This window comes from Callorhinchus milii, unplaced genomic scaffold (assembly GCF_018977255.1).
Source record: "Callorhinchus milii isolate IMCB2004 unplaced genomic scaffold, IMCB_Cmil_1.0 Scaffold10, whole genome shotgun sequence".
Taxonomy (NCBI): domain Eukaryota; kingdom Metazoa; phylum Chordata; class Chondrichthyes; order Chimaeriformes; family Callorhinchidae; genus Callorhinchus; species Callorhinchus milii.
In genome coordinates, this window is record NW_024704751.1 from 13800284 (window position 1) to 13821532 (window position 21249).

Genomic DNA, 21249 nt, shown 5'->3' on the forward strand with positions numbered 1-21249 from the left:
CGCTCTCACAGCTCACACACGCACACAACACTTTGCAGTAAATCCTTTGAGACTTCCTCCTGACCTGAAAGGCACGATATCAAAAATTCAAGGGTTCTGTTCTGATCCTTTCCACCTGACGAATTATTATTTTTGTTTGTCAATCCTTTGACCCGATCCCGTAGCCCCATCAGGGCTCTGCAGACTTTATGCGACAGACTGGCCTAATGGTAGCGCTCTCGCCTCTGAGCAGAAGGTTCGTGGGTTCAAGCCCTACCTTGGGACTTGGAATCACATCGTCGAAGTTGACGCTCCAGTGCAGTGGTGGGGGTGACGTTGTAATGACGGAGGTGCTGTCCTTCGGATGAGACGTTAAACCGAGGTTCCATTTGCCTGTTCAGGTGGACGTTAAAGATCGTGTGGCGCTTTTCGAAAAGAGAAGGGACTTTCTCTCTCTCTCTCTCTCTCTCTCGGTATCCTGGTCAACAAATCCCCCAAATAAAATCGATCACTCATTCCATGGCTGTTTGTGGGACACCTGCACGCAACTGGCTGCCGCGTTTCGCCCACAAAATATACAATCAATTAACTTGACACATTAATTTGTGAAGCGCTTTGAGACGTATCGAGGACGTGCTAAAGCGCTATATCAAAGGCAAGGATTATTATTGTTATTTCCGTGATGGTCTTAAGCCCGGTCTTGGTTGAGCTACTGTATGTAAAGGCTTTGGACTGCACGTGGAATGTGACCTCCACTCCGAGCTCCGTTAATTCAGAGCCTACGAGACGACTGATGAATTAAATGGCTTTTTAGAGCCATGGCTAGTCTACTCAGCCGACTTGGAACCAGAGGCTTCTGAGCTTAAACCCCTGAGGATCGCTCCATCACCTTAACGTATGAGCAAAACGTCTATAAATCTCTTCAGGAGAGGAGAGGGGGAGGGAGGGAGGGAGGGAGGAAGGGTCGGGAAGTGGAAGAGGAGAAAGAAAGAGAGAGCTGTTTCGTTACACGAGACACTGGTGTAATCCTGCAGTTCAGACGCAGGCTTCCCACGGTGTTGATTGCTTGCAGATCATTGCCAATAATCCTACAGCAGAACTGTCCCCAATCATTAATTGGCGGGTGAATGTGGTCGGAGATGAAAGACCTGTTTCGTGCAGGGCAATGCAGTCTGCAGCAGTGAAACGAAACCAGTGAATATGTACCAACCTCCCCCCACCCCCCACCCCCAAAACAAAAGACTGATACAGAATTTTTTTAAAAAAATAATATCTTCACATTTGATACAGCGCCTTTCGCATCGTGGGGGGTTTTGGGTTGGGTTGGGGGGGGTCCTCAAAACACTTCGCAGGATTTACAGTAAAACTCGCGTCAGTCTGATCTGTATACGTCGTACAATCGCCAAAGTCGTACATCGACCCGAGTCTCGTTCAAGAGTTTATATTCTCTGCAAGTTTGATGTAACTCAATCATATTCATATTCAATGTGTGGGGGAGAGAGTGAGGGAGGGAAGGGGGTGGGGGAAGGAGAGAGAGAGAGAAAGAGGAGGGGGGAAGGAGAGACAGAGGTTGGAGAGAGAAGGGAAGCGAGGTAGAGGGGGGAGGGAGGTAGGGAGAGGAGGGAGGGGGAAGGAGCTAGAGGGGGAAGGAGAGAGAGAAGGAGGGGAAGGAGAGGGAGAGAGTGGGGGGGGGGGTCAGATGTTGAAACATTGGGGCCAGCTGTACTTTGTGTACGTAATGGCTTTTTTTTTACATTATGGATTGTTGGTGTCCTGAGTAGCCTCTGAGGACCCAGGTCACCAGCTCGGTGTCTCTGCTGCGGTGAAAGCCGGGGATCGATGAGACGTTTGATTAAGTGGTTGAACTGTGCTGTGGCAGTTGAACAGCCAGTGAACCCCTTTGTTAGATTCCATCTTCCGAGTGACTGTCTGGTACCTATTACCCTGCTCCATCCAGATGGCCTTAGAGGGTGGATGGATGGGAGGGAGGGAGAGAGAGAGAGAGGGAGGGAGGGAGGGAGGGAGAGAGAGAGAGAGCGGGAGGGGTAAAGCCTTATTAATCATAGCTCACATTTGCCGATGTGTCGGGTACGTCGTGAGCAAGTATTTTAAAAATAGACGTTTGGGCTGGAAGAGCGAGTGAGAGAGGGAGAGAGTGCGTAGATACTGACGAGGGGGAGGTGGGGGGGATAGAAGCAAACGCAACTGGAGGCAGCACATTTGATCACTGAGAGTCAGCTGTTCTGGGTTGTGTGTGTATATACATACAGTCATTATCGATCGGTATTGTTGTGAGCAGCCTCTCGAGTGCTTGGCTGACCTGGTCAGGGAGGTATTAGTTGCTAATCAGATGCGCGCTGGAAAATCAATTTCCCTACCTGATTAAGCGACTCTCTCCCCCTCTCCCTCCTTCCTCTTCACCGGCATATTGTGTACCTACCCTTTGTGCCGAGGGCAGCCATTAGACGCAGGCAGACTCTTAACGACCCTCACGTTATCCCGTAATGCTGACCAACCACACAGTCACTCCGCTTCACGGTAAATCTTGCGAAGCGCTTTGAGGCGCGAAAAGGCCTCTGTGCCCCAAGGCCAGTGATGATTGCTATTGGGCGGATGTTTGCGGTGAGCACAGACGCCGGGGGCGAATGGCTCATTTTCCACGCCGTGTCACTCTTTAACGAGGTGATCATTAATAAGCTTTACCATTTGGTGCAGCAGCGCCTTTCACGGTATCAAAGCGCTTCAAGGGGGGAATGGTAGAGCGACCGTCCGTGTTTTGCCGGCCGGCAAAACTGTGAAGGAAGGTCAATGAGCGTAAAAGTAGATCGATTTGGACAGGCAATGAGAAGCGAAATGACATTTCGCCCCCTTATTGTTTCTTGCCGTTGAATTGATTCCGTTTTGTTTCTGCTTTCAGGTCATTTCAGTTGGGACAAATATCTTAAGGAGACGGGTGCTGTTGCTGCTCTTTCCCAATGCTTTAAGCAGGTGAAATAGACTTTCCTTCGATTGCTTTGTGCGTGGCCAGGTTCGACTGTGTTTTGCTTGAAGCCGACTCGATGAGATTTCTTTATTTTGTGGGGGTGAGGTGGGGTGGGGGTGTGGTGGGGTGGGGGCGGTGATCAAAAGTTTTTTCACTCGGTAACACTTGTCTGCTGATCAGCGCCTTGGGACGTCCTCCTGACGTGAAAGGCGCTAGACAAATGCAATTTATGGTTGTTGGCGTCTTGTGTTAAACCGAATATCTGCTGTGATTTGACTGCGTTCACAAACCCCTCACAGTTTGAGGTCATCTGGAAACAGCTCGCCCCAAACTGCAGGTTCGTAACACGGAAGCAGCTGCCTGATATTCCCCGGGGCTAGAAGTCACCACAGGTTTCTCAAATTACAATTCGATATATATATATAAATTCCTGCTTTCGCTAAGCGGGAGCAGAAATAAACGAACTGATCGCAGAGCACCAGACACTGTGTGCGACGTTGCAAGCAATGACGCTCACTCAACAGATAATAATAATAATAATCAACAATAATAATCCTTGCAATTTGATATATCTTTAATGGCTCTCACTATCTTTATTGGGAGTGGGTTCACCCTCTGTCGGCTTCAGGTTTCCCCCCGTTGTTCTCAACACTGAGCAAGATGCTGTAGAGAGGCAGCCTGGCGCTGGTAAAAGGGAGTGGAGCTGAACCGAGACCTAACGGTGTGTCAGGAGAGGTTTTAGCCGACCCAGTTCTGTTTTATTTACTTATCTATCCAATTCCAAGGGTTTCAGTAATAAGAACCGTCCTTGCATTCGCACCCCCGCCTTATCCCGCCGTCGAGGCATCTCGAAGCGCTTCATAGGATTTGACTGTGAAGCGTAGTGAATTTGCAGACCAAATTCCTCGTGAACGTGCCTTTAAGACTGGGCTCGGATTCGCTTTGAGCCCGGTGCTTCAGTCTTAGTATCAGTCACTGGGCTTCATCCTCTCGTGGGTCCTTGTTAGACTAATACATCTTGGGGAGGGTAGGAGATTGCCAGGAAGTAAAGTGGGATGAGATCTCTCCTCGCAACTGTGCGGTGGGATTATCTGGACGGTTGAGATTAATTTCACTGGTGTCTTGAGGGTAGCGTTTGATCCGAAACACTGCCTGTGATGTCGGCCGTTCAGAACGCCAGCCGTCTGGTAATGAGGGAGAAGAGAAATCATTTCAACCCAATGCTCTCGGTCCTGAGAGCCCCAGGAAAATAAGTCAAAGCCGTTCGACAAATATCGTTGCTTTGCGAAATGACACTCTTTCCCTTTGGACGTATAATATCCAAATCCGAAATAGGATTTTCTTCTCTACGTTCAATGGCTTCCCGCTAATGTTACAGCCCCCCCCCAAACAACCACCAATCCCATCCGTTGGAATAGAGTAAAGACATTAAACTGAGGATATGTTGTCACGGAAGGTGACCTGGAAGGTCCTTAGTCCTTCTAGTGGGCCTCCTTCAAGGCTCGTCTCAAGACTCTCCTCTTTGACAGCGCCTTCGGTCACCCTCCTAACCCCCCCACCCTCCCTGCCTTCTGCCCCTCCTGATCCCAACACTCAGGTCGGGATCCAAATCCCTGACTGGTCACAGGCCAGCGCCTTGGGACATCCTCCCGGACGTGAAAGGGCGGGCGCTGTGTCAACGTAAACGGGTGGTGGTGGTGGTTGATGTTGTTGTTGAAACCGCAACCTCGTGGCGAGGAGGTGAGAGCGCGAGCGACCGAGTTGGACCCTCTGACGTGTCGCTCGCAGCTCCTGACCCTGCGCGGCCTTTCCCGTTCCCAGTCCTTCGTGCCGCCCGTCAACGAGTTCAAGATCGGGATGAAGCTGGAAGCCCAGGACCCTCGCAACGTGACGTCCACCTGCATCGCGACCGTGGTGGGCATCACCGGCGCCCGGCTCCGCCTGCGGCTGGACGGCAGTGACAACAAGAACGACTTCTGGCGGTTGGTGGACTCCTCGGAGATCCAACCCATCGGGAACTGCGAGAAAAATGCAGGGATGCTTCAGCCGCCCCTCGGTGAGAGGGGGAAGGGGAGGGGGACACTGTTCTCGGGGATGGGGGAGAAGCGGGGTGGGGGGTGCGGAGGGGCCGGGTGTGGTGGGGGGGGGGCAGGGGGGAAGGACTTCTTAATTAAGAAATACCGCAGAATGCACTCCACCGCCGATCCATGCGTCGTTTGGTGATGACTCATCGTAAGCGCTCTGGGACGCCGCCCTGCGTGAGGGGCGTGGTATAAATGCAAGTTGTTGTGGTTGACTCCTCCATCTGCGTTCGTTGTCTTGCCCCGTGCGGCCTGCAGTCCCCGCATACGCCGCGAGAGGTCAGTTAGCAACCGCGAGTTCGAACAGGGTTAGTTTGCTTCGATGGATTCGCTCCGTCTCTCGAGCTCCTGAGTATATTTTACACCGCAGAGCTCACTGTGTGTGTGTGTGTGGAGGCTGCACAGTGTTGTAAATGTACGTGTGTGTGTATTTGCTTTCGTGTGCGCACGAGGCTCGCTGTGTGCGAAACACTGACTCGTGGGTGTATCCACTCCAGGGTTCCGTCTGAACGCCTCGTCCTGGCCCATGTTCCTGCTGAAGACCCTGAGCGGAGCAGAAATGGCCCCGGTGCGAATATTTCACAAGGTACCCCTCGCTCTCGTGAGCCGACGGCCTGTCAGAATCCCTCTAACGATTCCGGGGACGCGCTTCGAAAAGAGAAGGGAGTTGCTCTCTCCCGTTGTCCTGGCTGACAATCCCCACTCCCTCTCCCCCCCCCCCCCCCACCAAACCCCCTCCACCCACACCCCACCACCACCGCAACTCCCCGATAATAATACAATAACCCCAAATGCACCCCTTTTCCCCCACCACCCCAACACTGAAAAGTTAACCAGACACCGAATCGATTCCCGACCGGGACAGTGTCACTTTTCCGGGGGTAATAATCCCTTCATAAAAAGAATAAGAACAGTAATTTGGTCGCTCACATCACGGCTGTTTGTGGGGTCGCTGCTGTGTGCGCTATTGGCTGCCGCGTTTCGCCCACAAAATACACAATCAGTTCCCTTTAGAGCATATCCTGCGAAGGGCTTTGAGACGTCTCGGGGACCTGATAAGGCGCTGTATGAAATGCGAGGGTTATTGTTCTTATAAGTTATTGACCCACTCGCTCGCCGGTAACAGGAGCCACCGTCACCCACGCAAAACCACTACAAAACGGGGGTGAAACTGGAGGCTGTGGACCGCAAGAACCCGCACTTCATCTGCCCGGCCACCATTGGCGAAGTGAGGGGCACCGAGGTGCTGGTGACCTTCGACGGCTGGAGAGGAGCCTTCGATTACTGGTGTCGCTACGATTCCAGAGACATCTTCCCCGTGGGCTGGTGCGCTCTGACCGGGGACAACCTACAACCCCCGGGGACTAAGGGTGAGTGAGACGAGGGTCAAGTCGTTCCGGGTCCTGCCAACGGACCCCAATCCCGGTGGCTTTACAATCCCCAGGGACGCGCTGCACTCTGCACGTAAGTCAGACTTGCGTATACAACACAAACTCTCGAGCAGGACTTGGGCGGGCGGTACGATTAAAACGGATCAGATTCACGCGAGTTTTTCCCCGTAGGCGTCTCGTGCGCTCACGACACGGGACAGCGGCGCGACTCTTGTTGGAACGTAAGTCGGGAGAGGAACGTAACAGAGAGAGCGAGAGAGAGAGAGAGAGGGGGGGGTTGCAAACTGTCACCTTTTTGCCGTTTGTTTGGGCAGAAAGGACGCGAGTTGTGTCGTTTGGACGAGCGGCCACTAGGTGCCACCGTCAGCCTTGCAGAGCGCTGTGCAATGCAGAGCAGACTTTATCTCACACTCTCTCAGCCGCTTGCTTTCGGCCGGTTATTTTTGTAGCAAAGCCCCCCGCCCCCCCCCCCCCCCCACCCATCGCGGGGGGTGGCGGGGTGGTGAAAGGTTGAGGTCGTTGCGCGTTTTTGTCAAGACGCACGTCGTAATGGTAACGGAGGGAGGGTTCGCAGTTCTCGCTGTTCTCCTCCCGTCTTTCCTGCTCGCTCCCGGTAGTAAAAATAATAATAACAATAATAATAATAATAATAAACTAATCCCTCCGTTCGATATAGCGCCTCAGCACGTCTTCGAGACGGCTCAAAGCGCCTCGCCGAAAGCCGTGCCAAATGAATCGACTGCTCATTTCGCGGGCGGATTGTGCACCGCGGTGTATTGCCCCAGCTGCAGGCGAAGTTTAAATCAATCTATTTGTTCCGAGAGTCCAGAAAGAAGAAGAAAAACATTTGCAAGGTCTCCCCCCCCCCCCTCCCCCCTCCCTCTCCCCCCCCACCCACCCCTGACCATTTAAGGCCACGGCAACTGATTTCAGCCGGGCTTGACGCCAGCCGGCGAGCTGAGTGTTAGCTGCGCCGGGCACAGAGAAGTCCAGGGAGAGAGAGGTGGGGCTGCATTGTGTTGTACAACAATCCATGACTGCGCGGCTCACGTGCTGAAGCCAAGGTTCCCACCGACAGCGCTCCCCAGCGACAAACATTCCGGATTAGAAATAATGGGATCCTTTTTTATTTCTCCCTCTCGCTCTCTCGATCCCTCTCCAGGTGTTGGGCACATTCGAGCCAAACTTGCACTGTGCCTTGTCTCGCGTTTTAATGAAACCCGGGTTTGTGCTTCTCCTGGGAATGGGTTAAGTGAAAGCAGATGGTTTTGGCAGCTGTTTTGTAGTATATACGTATTGTCACATTTCCAGCCCTCTCTCTCTCTCTCTCTCTCTCCCCCTCTCTCTTTCCGTGTGTGTGTGTTTGTGTGGGTGTTTGTGTGTGTGTGGAGGAATCGGGTCAATTTTTTTTTTTTAAACGATTCAGCCGAGATACATGTTCCAGATTACAGCCGAGTTTGCGTGGCAATATCTGGAGAGCGTCTGTGTTATCGCTCAGCTCCAACCCGAAAGGTCCTGCATCACGCAGCGGTGTTAGAGGGCGACAGCGTGGACTGAGGTTACCCACCTCGGCTCGGAGAGTTTTGTGCGTAACCGTTTTATGACCACCCAGTAAAGGCCAGACCGGCGAGATGCTCTTCATCAATGTTTGACCCGTAAAAGCGGGTGACGGAAAAGAATCGCCGAGACTGCTAGGTTTCCTTTGCTCTGGATCGCATAAAATGCGTCGTCCTGGGATTTTGTTAACGTTCCATAAGGTAATTTCTAATCCAGACCAGCGTGTATTTAGTCCTTTTTTTTTCTCTCTGGGTTGTTGCTGTTGCTCGTTGAGTGAGAATGTTCTTGGTTTCACTGCCGAATCGTGGCTTGCGCAAAACCCCTTCATCGTCCAGCGCCTCGGGGGGAACTTCCTCCCGACCTGAGGGGCGCGCTGGTGCAAATGCAAACTTAAAGTCGTTGGCGTTATCTGCGAAGCGACAGCCTGGGGGCGAAACACGGCGCTCAGCGGGGGGTCCCACACACCGCCCCTGAGTTTTAATTGAATTGAATGAGTTTAATTTAACGCAAGGGCGATTTATTAGTTAGCGTGCAAAGGCGGCTGAGGGTTCGAACTGGCTCGGGATTTCCACACGTGTGCTCTGAGCCCCTGCCGTGCTGCAGCGCGTGTGTGTGTGTGTTTTTTTTTGTTAATGATTATCGGGGAGGAAGTTAGCACAGGGCAGCTTTCTGCTGTGAAAGCACGGGTTACTGGGCTCGGGGTTCCGCAGGCGCCGTGATGCCGTTTGGATCGTTAGGGCGCCTTCCCTCTGCGGTTTCAGGTATAAACCGTCTGTCCCTAAGGCTCGAAATAGTGCTATTGACCGTTAGCCACCTTTGTGGCTCGTGGTCACTGAGGCTGATCTGTGTTGTCAGAACGTCTTGGGGCTCCACATAAAGTGACGTTGATGCCTTCTGGATTTAAAGGCTTCAAACTTTTGTGGCACGTGCTCACGTAGGCACTGACTTACTTACTTTCCGTCCACAAAGTGCACAGTCAAGTCACTCGACGGTATATTCTGCGAAGCGCTTTGAGACGTCTCGGAAGACGTGATTAGGAGCTGTATCAAAATGCCAGGATTATTTATCGTGAGTAGGAAGTGGATTGAACCCTTGCGCTCTGTGTGGCGATTGTCTTCTTTCTCCCTGTCATTCATTCTGAACAGTTCTAATACTCCGGAAAAAAAACAGCCCACAGAGGTAGAGAATAAGACCAGCGAGTTTGAGTGTGTCGTCCACACTCGGGTCCCGTCTCGGCCTGTTCAGTGGACGTTAAAGATCCCGTGGCGCTTTTCAAAAACAAAAGGGAGTTTCTCTCTCCCGTCTTGGCCAACACTCCTTCAGATAAATCTGTTGTTCACTTCAAATGCAGGGATTATTATTATTATTATTATTATATCCGTATGCCAGAGCTTGCTGTGTGCAAATTGGCTGCTGCATTCGCCTGCAACAAATTTGACAGCAGTTGCCCGTGAAATGCTTTGAGGGGTTTTGATGTTGTACCAAATGCAAATATTCTTTTTTTTAAAAAAAAAAGCGTTAAGTAGGAACACCTGGTTGTTAGTCGATTGGCGGATCGCTTTCTGGGGGTAATAATCCCTTTTTTTTAAAAAAAAAGTGGTGCCCTTAATCCACGACTGTTTGTGGGACGCTGCTGTGCGCAATTGGATGCCGCCTTTCGCCCACAAAATACACAGTCGCCCCACTTTACAATTTAATTTGTGAAGCGCTTTGAGACGTCTCAACGATGTGATAAGGCGCGATATCAAATGCAAGGATTATTATTATTACTCCTCCCCCCCCCCCCACCCACTACCACCCTCAGCATAATCCTGTGAAGCGCTTTAAGACACGGGTAAAAAGTTCGGCATCAAATGCCCCGCGAATAAAGTTCAAGCCCACCCTGGTTCATAAGCTGCAAGAAAAAGGAAGGTCATTCCAGTGAAAAGCACAGGACTTGTTTCTCTTATTGGGGAGTCGCTTTAACTCGCCTTGAAAACTCTTTATCCCAGCCCCGCGCCGTCTGAAATGAAAGAGTTTTCTGTACGCTTTGGCAGTTTGGAGAGGCGCTGACCTGTTGGAGTTGGAGCTTATATACATAAATCTCCCTGGAATCCGCCAGGAGGCATTTTCCTAACGTACCTTGCGTCTATAAACAGCTATTAAACTGTGTACAGTGTCTGAGTCTGTGTGAGTGTGTGTGTGTGTCTCAAGTTCATTTCAGGACAAACTGTGTCCCACAGAGACTTTCCCCGATTGTTTGAAGGCTGATAGAGAGAGGAGAGCGCGTGTGAGTGTGTGAGTGTTTGTGTGTGTGCGTGTGTAAGGTGAAGGGACCGTTCGTCACCGAGCAGCGACTGAGGTCTGCTCGTTGGGAGGTTGGTTGGAAGGTGCGAGTTGCCCGGTGAATTGGCAGGTACGTCCTTCACTAACAGTTGCTGGTATTTGCTCTCGGTGAATTGCCAGAGTTCGCTCGGCACACAGAGATTGTCCACTCTGGCAGCGTGAGCACCGTTTGGCAAAGCACCAAATTTGTGCACGTCCCAAGGTCACCAACAGTGTTATTTTGTGTGTGTGTGTGTGTGTGTGTGTGGTGGGTGGGGGTTGGACTAGGGATGTGTGTATGGATAGGGGGGAGTTGTGGGGTGGTGGGGGGGGAAACAATCTTTGCAAACAAGAAGTGAAGGCTGCCTTTTTTTCTTTCTTTCGCACTTTCTCGGGTTAGGAGACCCTTTTCTTCCCCACCACCCCCCCCACACTGTCAAATCGTCGGCAATCAATAATGCCTCATTCTCAATCAATGGCCCTTTTGGGATCCGAGATTTTTCAGACTTGCCAATTAATTATTGAAAATTGAGTTCACAAACTCCAAATTCTCTTATTAATTCAGCTCTGGTTTGCAAAGGTCACGTTTCAAGGCGCTCCAAGAGGGTACCCCCACATGAAGGGTGCTATATAAATGCAAGTTGTCGTCGTTTTGATCCTTATTGTGTGAGATTAGAGCTCAAAGTTTATGTTTGCTGTATAGCTGCGGTTCAGGTTTGGATACTAGATTTCCTCATTGTTTTAGGCGGTGGTGGTTGTTGCTGTGTGTGTGGGTGTGTGTGTGTGTGTGTCTGTGTATGTGTGTGTATATAATTGATGGGAGGAGGAATGAATCTCAAGGCGGAATAAAAACTATTCGGCATTCAAGTTATTGAATGGTTGTTGAACAGAATCCACGTGTGTTCATTTCATTCCGACAACAGGTAGCGTGTGACTCAATTAATGGTTCAATTCAAATGAATTAATTTTAAGATCCAAAATGTACTCCAAAGCTTCTTTGGATTCACAGTGGATTGACTTTGAGTTGGAGACCGAACGAGGGTTTATTTTTCACCACCTCCCCCTCGCCTCCTCTCCTCCACTCGCCCCCCCCCCCCCGCCCCGCCCGCCGAGGCACAGTTTCTGTGTTGGCTTCATGTGTTAGGTCTTTTATAGGAGCCTGGTGTATTCTTCCAACCCAGTCAGTTTACGACGGTGTTTTTCTGTCCCCATTCCATTTTTTTAAATTTTATTTTATTTTTATTTTATTCCGCGGCAGAAGAACGCAACTCGAGTGTAAACAGTTGGTCCCTGTGCCAAGAGAGGTTGTCTGCTCTCCAGATGTCTTGAAAGTGCTGCATATTAAACTGCGCCTTTAATAATAATAATAAAAAAAAAGAAACCATGAAGGAAACCGTCGCTCTGGGCAGTGCTAAAACATAAGTGTGTCTTGACGAAGCTCCACATCGACCTCTCGCTCTCTGACTGAGAGAGAGAAGCTGATGTCAAATCTTGGCAGCTTCACTCACTCTCTGCCGGTCTCTGGAGCTTCAGTGTCGTGGCCTATCACCTCATTCCTCGCTCGTTGGCTGGCTCTCGCGCTCTGTAGCTTTCTCTCTCTGTGTGTGTATATATATATATATAAATATATATGTGTGTGTATATGTGTCCCTATATGTGTCACTGTATTAATGTGTGTGTGTATATCTCTCTCTCTGTCTCTTTCTGTGTGTCTGGACACTACTCTGCGTGAGGGACACTATATAAATGCAAGTTGTTGTTTTTGCCTCTCTATGAATATATTTGTGTGGGTGTGTGTCTCCATCCCTCTGTATATATTTGTGTGCGTGTGTCTCCATCCCTCTGTATATATTTGTGTGCGTGTGTCTCCATCCCTCTGTATATATTTGTGTGCGTGTGTCTCCATCCCTCTGTATGTATTTGTGTGCGTGTGTCTCTATCCCTCTGTATATATTTGTGTGTGTGTCTCTCTCTCCCTCTGTATATGTTTGTGTGTGTGTGTTCAAAGCATTCTTTTCCACTTTGTTCTGCCTTGTTACTTTTTATTGGCATCTGGCAGTTATATTAATATGAACCTCGTGAGCCTTACAATATATATAATAAAACAGGTTGCGAGTGTTCTGTGCACCACAGCTCCCCTTTGTGGCATTGGCGCGGAGTCTTACTGTGGGATTAGATAGTGTGTTGCTGTGGTAACTCGGAGCTGTGTGCAGTAATGGAAAAGAACAACTTGGTGTTTTTTATATTGTTAAAACCGCCATCACGAACATTGGAGTGGAGTCCTTTATCGCAGTGGTTAGAGCCTTTGCCTCACAAGTTCGATTCCCGGGCGGGACGAAACCTTAGGCAAAATTTCCTTACTCCACGCGCACACACACACACACACACACCTCTGTTTGCCTAGTTGTTAGTCGATTGACGGATCGCTTTCCGGGGGTAATAATCCCTCCCCCCCCAAAAAATAATGATTCGGTCAGTCAGTCCACAGCTGTTTGTGGGGGCGCTGCTGTGCCCAATTGGCTTCCGCGTTTCGCTCACAAAGCACACAGTCACTCCACTTCACAGTATATTCTGTGAAGCGCTTTGAGACGTCTCAACCACTTGATAAAGAGCTGGTATCAAATGAGTAAGAGTTGAGGATTGGAGTTGAGGTGCAGATCAGCCGTGATCTCATAGAATGGCGGAACAGGCTCACGAGGCTGAATGGCCTCCTCCTGTTCCTATGTTTATGTTCCTACGCAAGAATTATTATTATTATTATTATTATTATTGCCAGTGCAAGTGGGCAGTTAGCTCTGAGCTGACATCCCAGTCTCACGGGCAGACTGGACAAGTTAGTTTGGTGTAGAAAGAGCAGACTGAAGACTTGGCAGCCAATAATCTCCCAAGTGTCAGACATTCAGGGCAACAAACACACAGACTTCAAAAGCTCCTCGTCTACAAAATGACTCTTCCAAAGATCAGCTGATTCCCCAGTTCAAAGTAAGACCTTATAAATCTCTCCCCCCCCCCCCCCCCCCAAGAGCTGAGACGAAATATTTATTAGACCGGGGTAATGGGATGGATAGGCCGCCGACATATATAATGAATGACAGTTTTTACTGCGCTAAAACCTTCCTACGTACTAATATGGTTATACTGTACTGTGGGTAGTGCTCCAGTGAGTTTCGTTGGGGAATAAGGAGAGGACGACTGTTAGACAGTGGAATGCAGCCTGAGCACTTTCTTCGGCTCAAGGTTCGTGATTCGAGGCTGGAACACTGCCTTCGTTGTGAGTGCGAGTGGGTATCCAGCGGGCAGGTAATGGGGCAGTGACCGGCCCGCCATTGCCCACTCTCTCAGCCCTTGAAAGGTTCAGCGACACGGCAAAGGTAGGTGTGGGTCAGTCCCAACAGATAGAATCTGGGGCACCACACACCACACGCTGATGTGGATTGCGTCAGCCGCGAGCCACTGCCTTCTTCGTGTTGTCATCACCCGAATGAACTTTTTTATATATGTATATATATATATATATGAGGAGGAATCTTAGTTGACAATAAAACACAATACGAGATGGAGGCTGTTTGTTTCTGTCGTGCTTCGGCTTTTGTTTTGCCTGATCAAGCAAAGCTTTCTGTTGCATCCATTGCCTCGCACACACAGACGCACAATTCTCCCCACCACTCTCGCACACACACACACAGAGACACACGCTATCCACATCCTACATGGCTGATATATTATCTTGTCTGTTTAGGTGAAGTTTAGGGCTCAGTGCAGCACCTGGATGCAAGGAAACCGTACACAAACAAATCCCTCTTAAAACACGCCGAGTCGCTGAGTTTTACGGTGAATCCCTTGAAGCTCTTTAAGATGCGATGGTGTCTCGAAAGTCACTTTATCGAATGCCCGGATAATATTGTTATTAATATAATAATGAGCGAACCAAAATTGGAATTGCACTCACTGCCCTGCCCACTATATAAATGCAAGGTGGTGTTGTTGTATTTGGTGCCTTTGAACTCCCTCCCATTTCGGTAAATGAAAAACGATTGAGGTTGTTTTGACGTTGATTTGTGACGAAACGGCAAGTTGATTCCTTTCTCTCTCCCTCTCGCTCTCTCTTCCTCCCTCCCTCTCCTCTCTTTGCCTCTCTCTCTCGCAGTAATCTTTCCAAAGAACCCCACTCCACCACCTCCAGACGTGAGCAGTGAGAAGCTCAGCATGCAGGCCCCCCCGAGGTGCATCCCTGAGCACCTCCCAGCCCAGCGAGGTCGCAAGCCGGGTCGCAAGCGTGGCCGGGTGGGCCTAACCTCGTGCGGGGACAAACCAGACCCCCAACACCCCATCCCCTCGCCCGCCAAGACCCTAGAACCGTTAAAAATTCCAAAGAAGAGAGGACCAAAGCCTGGGAGCAAGGTAACCATTTGTGTTTGGGGTTTGGGGGTGGAGGGGTGGGGGGTTGAATGGGCGGTGGGGGCTTAAATGAGAAATATATACGTTATAAAATAGTTCAAAATGATCCTCTTCCGAGGTCATCATGAAGAGCTTTGATAACGTGATAAGGCACTATATCAAATGCAAGGATTATTACCCCACTCCTCTCTCCGAACCCCTTCTCTCGCCTGGCTCCAGCCTCTTGCACGTCCCTCGTCCCCTCCTCTCCACCATCAGCGGCCGTGCTTTCAGCCCCTACTACGCCCTAAAGCTCCCGATCCCTCAATCCCTCTCTCTTCCTTTTTGACAGCGCTTACAGTCACCTCCTCCCCCACTCTCTCACCGACTCGGTGTCGAACTCCGTCACTGTTAAGCGCTCCGAGACACTACCCGGAGTGAAGGGCGCTGTGTAATACAAGTTGCTGCTGTTGTTGGGGTCACTTCTGGCTTCCTATGCCCGGGGGATACTTCCCCACAACCCCCTGTAACTGGAGTTACGTTCTAACCAGGTCAGACTGTAGTGTGGGACGTCCTCCCACGTGAAAGGCTGTTGTTGTTTGTTGTATTGACCCCAACGTTGTTTCTTTAGCGGAAACCCCGAGCTCTGCATAACCCCGTCCCCAGCTCTCCCACCTCCAGCACACCAGAGCCCGACACCAGCACCGTCCCACAGGACGCTGCCACAATCCCCAGCACGGCCATCATGCAGTCCCCAACAGGTAGGCCACAGCCCAGGGGCAGCTCCACTCAGGCCGGGCTAGCGGTTTGTCCACTCAAAACCACCGGCAACTTTCGTCTCTGGGGCAGGAGGTTGTGGGTTCAAGCCCCACCGCTTCGGGGACTTCTAACTTAATAGTCCAGGATGCCCCTCCAGTGGGGGGAGCATTGCATTGTCGGAGGTGCCGTACTTAGCATGAGATATGGTGGTTGGGGCTGGGTTTATGGCCGTGTGATTGGGGTTGGGGTTGGGGTTAGGGTTGGGGTTGTGTTTGGTGATGCGATTGGGGCGTTGTGTGGTTGGGGCTGGGGGTAGTGGCTGGGTTGGGGTCATGGCTAGGGTTGGGGCTGGGGGTTGACGGCGATTTTCTGGGGAACGACAGTCGCAAAACCTCACCCGATCATCCCCACCTTTTGCTCCCAAGTCTGCGTTTACTTGAACAAGAACGGCATCACGGGCCCACACCTCGACAAGAAAAAGCTGCAGCAGCTCCCTGACCACTTCGGGCCAGCCCGAGCCTCCGCAGTCCTGCAGCAAGCTGTGCAGGCCTGCATCGACTGTGCCTACAACCAGAAAATGGTCTTTGCCTTCCTCAAACAGGGCCACGGCGGAGAGGTCATATCAGGTAACCGGCTAGAGACGTGTTGCTTTTAATAATAATAATAATAATAATAATAATTCTTGCATTTGATACAGCGCCTCATCGCGTCCTCGAGACGTCTCCAAGCGCTTCACAGGATACACTGTAATGTAAGCCGACCGCACGTTTCGAGGGCGAAACGCGGCAGCCAATTGCGCACGGCTGAGTCCCCAGAAACGGTCGTGGATTGAGTGACTAAATCACCGCTGTTTGCATGTTTTTTTTCTTCTTCGGAAGGGGTTATTATTCCCGGAAAAGCAATCCGCCAATTGACTAACAACCGGGTTCCTCCTCACTGCGAGGTAAACAGAGGTGTAAGGAAATTTACCTAAAGTTTCGCCCCGTCCGGGAATCGAACCCAGGACCTCTCGCTTGCGTGGCGAGGGCTGTTATCTCGCGCCTTATCATGTCGTTCAGACGTCTCAAAGCGCTGCATCGAATGTACTCTGAAGTGAATTGACTGATTGTTTTGTGGGCTTATTTTTTTTAAAATAATGCGTGTTGCAGATGCAAAGGATTTATTATTATTAATATTATATTGATGATAAGACTGCGCCTAATACTGTCCAGAATTTGGTAATCAGAATGCATCTCCTCCCCCCCCCACTCCGACACCAAAAAAAAATAAGTGCGTTTGTGAGTCTAGAACCCACTGCCTGAAAGGGTCGTGGAAGCAGATTCGATAGGAGCTTTCTAAAGGGAATTGGATAGGTACGTTGCAGGGATGTGGCGGAGAGCAGGGGAGTGGGTCTATTTGGATGGCTCTTTCAAAGAGTCGAAACATAGGAATAGGAGGAGGCCATTCAGCCCCTTGAGCCTGTTCTGCCATGGTATAAGATCGTGGCTGATCTGCACCTCAACTCCAATTACCCGCCTTTGCCCCATATCCCTTGATACCCCGACCTAACAAACATCTGTCATTCACCTTAGTCTTGAAATCTTGAATGGATTCAGTATCCACGGCCTTTTGGGGCAGAGAGTTCCAGATTTCCGCTCCCCTAATACACTGCACCCCAGGCACGATGGGCCGAATGGCCTCCTTCCGTGCTGTAAGATTCCACGCGTGTTTTATCTTCCTTCCTTTCCCTTTGCTCCCCACCCTCGCAGCCACGTTTGACCGGGAGCAGCACACGCTGAACCTGCCGGCGGTGAATAGCGTGGTGTATGCCCTGCGCTTCCTGGAGAAGCTCTGCCACAGTCTGCGCTGCGACATCCTGTTCGGGAGCCAACCGTTCAGCCAGGGCTCCGCGGCCAATCACATCGCCCCCGAGTATGAAATCGACCGCTTCAAACCAGGTACAGGTCAAGTCATCTTGGGGGTGGGGGGAGAGGGCCGGGGGTGGGGGGGGGCGGTGGCTGGAGGGCAGGTCCTGTATCTTATTGGTTGCAGCACTCGCTTCGCAAGCGAGAGGTTCGATCCCCAGGTTCAGGGCGAAACCTTAAGCAAGTTTCCTTACTCCCACACGCCTCTGTTTGCCCATCAGTGAGTAGGAACCCGGTGGTTAGTCGATTGGCAGATTGCTTCCTGTTAGAGGAGATGTGAGGGTGGGACCTTAGACAAGTGAGGTTGGAAGATCTGAGAGAAGCCCAACTCCCCAAAGGGAAAAGCATTTCTTCCTCTTTCGAGGTTGAGGAAGGAGCTTAAAATGGTTCGGTAAAAGCAGCTCCTCGTCTCCCCACAGGTAAGACCGACTCCGTGGAGGGAAGTGTTCAAGGCTCCGTTAAAGGCACCAAACGATTTTTGCAAGACTCCCCGCTGTACGGCGCTCCTCTCTCGCCCAAACTCTCCAAAACTGACTGGCACCCGTCGAAAGGTGAGTTGTTTACAGATCCTTTCACTTCTCACCTGGCGTTTCTCCATCTGAAATAATAATAGGGTCACTCAACCCGCGGCTGTTCGTGGGGACACGACTGCGCGCAATTGGCTGCCGCGTTTCGTCCACAAAATGTACGGTCAATCCAATACATCGGCTTTGAGACGTCTGAACGACGTGATGAGGCGCTATACCACATGCGAGGTTTTTATTGTTCATTCTCATTTGATACTTCTCACTCATACCAATAATAATCCTCGGGAGGACGTCTCAAAGCACCGCGCAGGATGCACCGTGAAGTGTAGTGACTGTGTGTTTGGTAGGCGAACTCCGGGCTAGCCAAACAACATAAATTAATAATAAATACAGTTACGGATAACCCTCGCATTTCTTCACGTCCCCAAATTATAATTAAAAAAGTGCGCAGTCAATGCCGCGTTTCACCCACAAAGTATACAGTCAATTCACTTCACAGTGTATCCTGTGAAGAGCTTTGAGACGTCTCGATGATGTGATCAGGCGCTGTACCAAATGCAAGGATTATTATTATTATTATTACCATTACAGCGAAAGGCTGCACTGACATCTCTTGTTTCTTGCAGCCGAGACCTTTGTCCTGGACGATGGATTTCCCCGCCCCCCCGAGCACCGGCTCAACCCCATGGACTCCGCCCTCAACTCCGTCAACTCGTCCAGCCCCACCCGCCGCAACTCCAGGGAGTTCCGTGTGTACCGGCCCCTCCACCACTCGACCAGCCTAACCCAGAACAAGCCAGTGACCTTGAGGAGGCTCAGCTCCGGAGGTGAGGAAAGCCCGTCTGCCCGTCAGAGAGACCCGCAGCACAGAAGGAGGCCATTCGGCCCATCGTGCCCATTCCGTGCCTCTTTGAAAGAGCTACCAACGAGTCTCAGCCCCAACCCCCGCCCCCAACCAGCCCTCCGCTCTTACCCCATAGCCTTTAACATGGGGGTGGTAGAGTTGAGTTGAGTTGCACGGAGAAAAGGATCGGCCACGATCTAAACCTGGTGGAACAGACTCGATGGGCTGAATGGCCTCCTCCTGTACCCACCTGTTTTCTTAACGTTCCCGAATCCGCAGCTCTTCCCCATTGTATCCCAAGGAATTGAAACTTCCCGTTTCACTTTACGGTGTGGCCTGTGAAGCGCATTGAGGCGTGGTCCCAATTCTTTGTGACGATCAGGGAAGCGAGGTACGAAGGGTTCGGTCTCTCGGGCTCCCCCTCAGCGCAGCAGCGATGATAGTTTTCTTTGGAGGCGGGAGCGAGCAAGCAATCTGCTGCGAGGCTCGGGAGGGAGTGTGAGGAATGCTGCTTGTCTCGCCAGGTTCGGATCGCTATATGGCCTCGCGGGACCCCCCTCGTTCGATCGGCAGAGACCCCTCCACCTGGACCGTGGAGGACGTGATGCAGTTTGTGAGGGACGCAGACCCCCAGTCTCTGGGACCTCACGCGGACCTCTTCCGGAAGCACGTGAGTGCCTGCGCCGGGGCCTGAGACAATCAGCCCAGATTCCTCCTCTGGGTCACTACCCACTGAGCTCTCCTGCCGTTCGGTAGACAGCCTCAGGCAGGAGCGAGCCTCGGTCCTTCAGCTCCACCCGTCCAACTTGTGTCTGTGGTCTAGGGATGAGATGCTAGAATGCCACCTCCAACTCCGACCCCCCCCCCCCCCGCCAGTTTTTGATAGTTTGGGTGAGAGAGGACCGCTGTACAGCAGGGAATCTTGAAAAAGTCATTTGGTGCATTTATCTTAAATCTCACCCCTCATCCTCGCCCGGCTTCACTGGCTCCCCATCCCCTCCAGAGGACTTGTTCAAGAGATCCTCTTCCTCACCTTTAAAGCCGCCCACTTGTCTCGCTCCACCCTACCTACCTACTAAAACCTTACCAACCAGCCCGCTCCCTCCGCTTGACGGTCAATGGCCTGCTCCATCATCAGCGATCGGGCATTCATCCTTTCTGCCCCTATCTTATGGAACTCCATTCCCAGATCCTCTCTGCCTCGCTCCCTCCCTTGTCTCCTTCAAGGTCCATCTCAAGTACTTCCCCTTTCCTTCGGGCTTCCTCCCACCTCCACCCATCTGGACTGCAAACCCCCAGCCTCGGGTGCAAATTCTTGACTAGGCCAGAACCTTGGAACGATCTCCCAAAGTGAAAGGCGCTGGTGGTTGTTGGCTAATGCTGTTGGCTTTGTGCTCTGCGCCACAGGAGATCGACGGCAAAGCTCTGCTGTTATTACGGAGCGACATGATGATGAAGTACATGGGCCTGAAGCTGGGACCAGCCTTGAAGATCTGCTACCACATCGACAGACTCAAGCAGGGAAAATACTAACCCGGGACCTGGGCGGAAAGCGAGACTTTCAACCAAATTCCAAAAAAAATATATATATAACGCCAGAACAGGGAGCTGGCCAGACAGCTCCAGGCGAGGAGGACGGTGGCTCGAAGGGCAATTTGGTCCAGTTCTGCCCCTTTGCTTCCCAAGGTGGGACCCGTCAAGAGTCAGCAGTTGAACCGGATTTTTTTCTCAACGGGTCAATCGCCAGTGACCTCTCTGCCACGCCTTCCCGTTAAGACTGGTGGACAACGACCGCCACCCCCCCACCCCACCACCACCACCACCACCACCGCCGTGGATTGGTTTGGGCCGGCTACTAGTTTCCGACGCTCGCTACGAGACTTTGCTCCCCTGCGTTTCCCAAACTGGAAGGGGAGACGGGTGGGGGAGAGGGGAAGAGCGGAGCAAAAAGAGAGAGAGAGAGAGAAAGAGAGAGAGAACTCCCCTGTTATGCAGCGGGAGTGAAATATTTTATTGATACTGCCCCCCCCCCCCGCCCCCCGGAAAAAGAAATGCTGTTATGTAGCAATGTAGCTCTATTTTGTTTGTAATCCTCTCGTTTCAATTTCCTTGGACTTTCCTGCAATCCTCAACTCTGTCCCGAGAGAGGAACACAATGTGCCAATTTGTGACTGACCCTCTTTTTCTCCTCCTCCCCCCCACACCCCCCTCCACACGCACACACGCACATACCCCCCCACAGCCCCCCACTCTTCCCTCCTCCCGACACCCTATCCCACACAACGATCCCATTTGATGCTTTTGAATCCTGGAGAAAGAGAGGGGGAAAGGGTGAGGGTGAGGGTGGGGGGGGGGAGAAAAAGGGGAGTGAGTCCTTCCGTTTCCCATACCCCCCCCCCCCCCCACTACTGTATTGCACTCCAAAGCGGTCGGAAAAAAAGATTTAACAGCAAGCGAAAGTTTTTTTTTTCTAATTATATATTTAAACGTATATAAATGACGATCGTTTCTGAGAAGAAGAATTGATCCCGGGCATTTTGCTT

General features: G+C 51.3%; 1 protein-coding gene across 4 annotated transcripts in view; it reads left to right on the top strand.

The window, feature by feature from the left end:
- LOC103179456 (Scm polycomb group protein homolog 1) overlaps window positions 1–20448 on the top strand; it is a 33017-nt gene extending 12569 nt beyond the window's left edge. For 3 of the 4 annotated variants that reach the window (XM_042338707.1, XM_042338706.1, XM_007894756.2), the window contains 12 exons: window positions 2897–2967; window positions 4784–5018; window positions 5541–5629; window positions 6170–6413; window positions 14443–14696; window positions 15304–15433; window positions 15857–16057; window positions 17180–17368; window positions 17755–17886; window positions 18489–18689; window positions 19231–19376; window positions 20114–20448. In XM_042338707.1, coding sequence (XP_042194641.1) covers window positions 2897–2967; window positions 4784–5018; window positions 5541–5629; window positions 6170–6413; window positions 14443–14696; window positions 15304–15433; window positions 15857–16057; window positions 17180–17368; window positions 17755–17886; window positions 18489–18689; window positions 19231–19376; window positions 20114–20239 — 2018 coding nt within the window. In that variant the 3' untranslated portion in view covers window positions 20240–20448. The remainder of the gene's footprint in view (window positions 1–2896; window positions 2968–4783; window positions 5019–5540; window positions 5630–6169; window positions 6414–14442; window positions 14697–15303; window positions 15434–15856; window positions 16058–17179; window positions 17369–17754; window positions 17887–18488; window positions 18690–19230; window positions 19377–20113) is intronic. The other variant, XM_042338708.1, reaches the window with a different exon arrangement.
- The last annotated feature ends 801 nt before the right edge of the window (window positions 20449–21249 follow it).